This window comes from Myotis brandtii, unplaced genomic scaffold (genome assembly GCF_000412655.1).
Source record: "Myotis brandtii unplaced genomic scaffold, ASM41265v1 scaffold199, whole genome shotgun sequence".
NCBI lineage: Eukaryota > Metazoa > Chordata > Mammalia > Chiroptera > Vespertilionidae > Myotis > Myotis brandtii.
The window spans coordinates 2,918,131-2,918,506 of NW_005357414.1; the positions used below are offsets into that span (position 1 = coordinate 2,918,131).

Consider the following 376-nt stretch of genomic DNA (forward strand, 5'->3'; position numbering starts at 1 on the left):
CGCGCATCACCATGGCGAGTTGCTCTTTCGCTCACGACCGAGCGACAAGGAGACTGAGAGCTGCAGCAGCGGCTACAGCGGCAGCTCTGGCTGCAGTGGCGACCACCCCACTTCTTTCCTCGGGAACCCTCACCGCACTCATTGGGACCGGGTCTTCTTGTCCGGGAGCCATGTGGCTTTCCTCAGCCACGGGCTCCCGGCCACACTCCGAGTCTGATGAGGAGGACCTCCCCGTCGGCGAGGAAGTCTGCAAACGCGGCTACCTGCGGAAGCAGAAGCATGGGCACAAGCGCTACTTCGTGCTCAAACTCGAGACCGCCGACGCCCCAGCTCGGCTGGAATACTACGAAAATGCCAGGAAGTTCCGGCACAGTGT

At 62.2% G+C, this 376-nt stretch overlaps 1 protein-coding gene across 1 annotated transcript in view; it reads left to right on the plus strand.

Moving 5' to 3' along the window:
• The first annotated feature begins 11 nt into the window (after positions 1 to 11).
• Positions 12 to 376, plus strand: part of IRS4 (insulin receptor substrate 4) — a 16,287-nt gene continuing 15,922 nt past the window's right edge. Inside the window, exon 1 of the mRNA XM_005865240.2 lies at positions 12 to 374. Coding sequence (XP_005865302.2) covers positions 12 to 374 — 363 coding nt within the window. The remainder of the gene's footprint in view (positions 375 to 376) is intronic.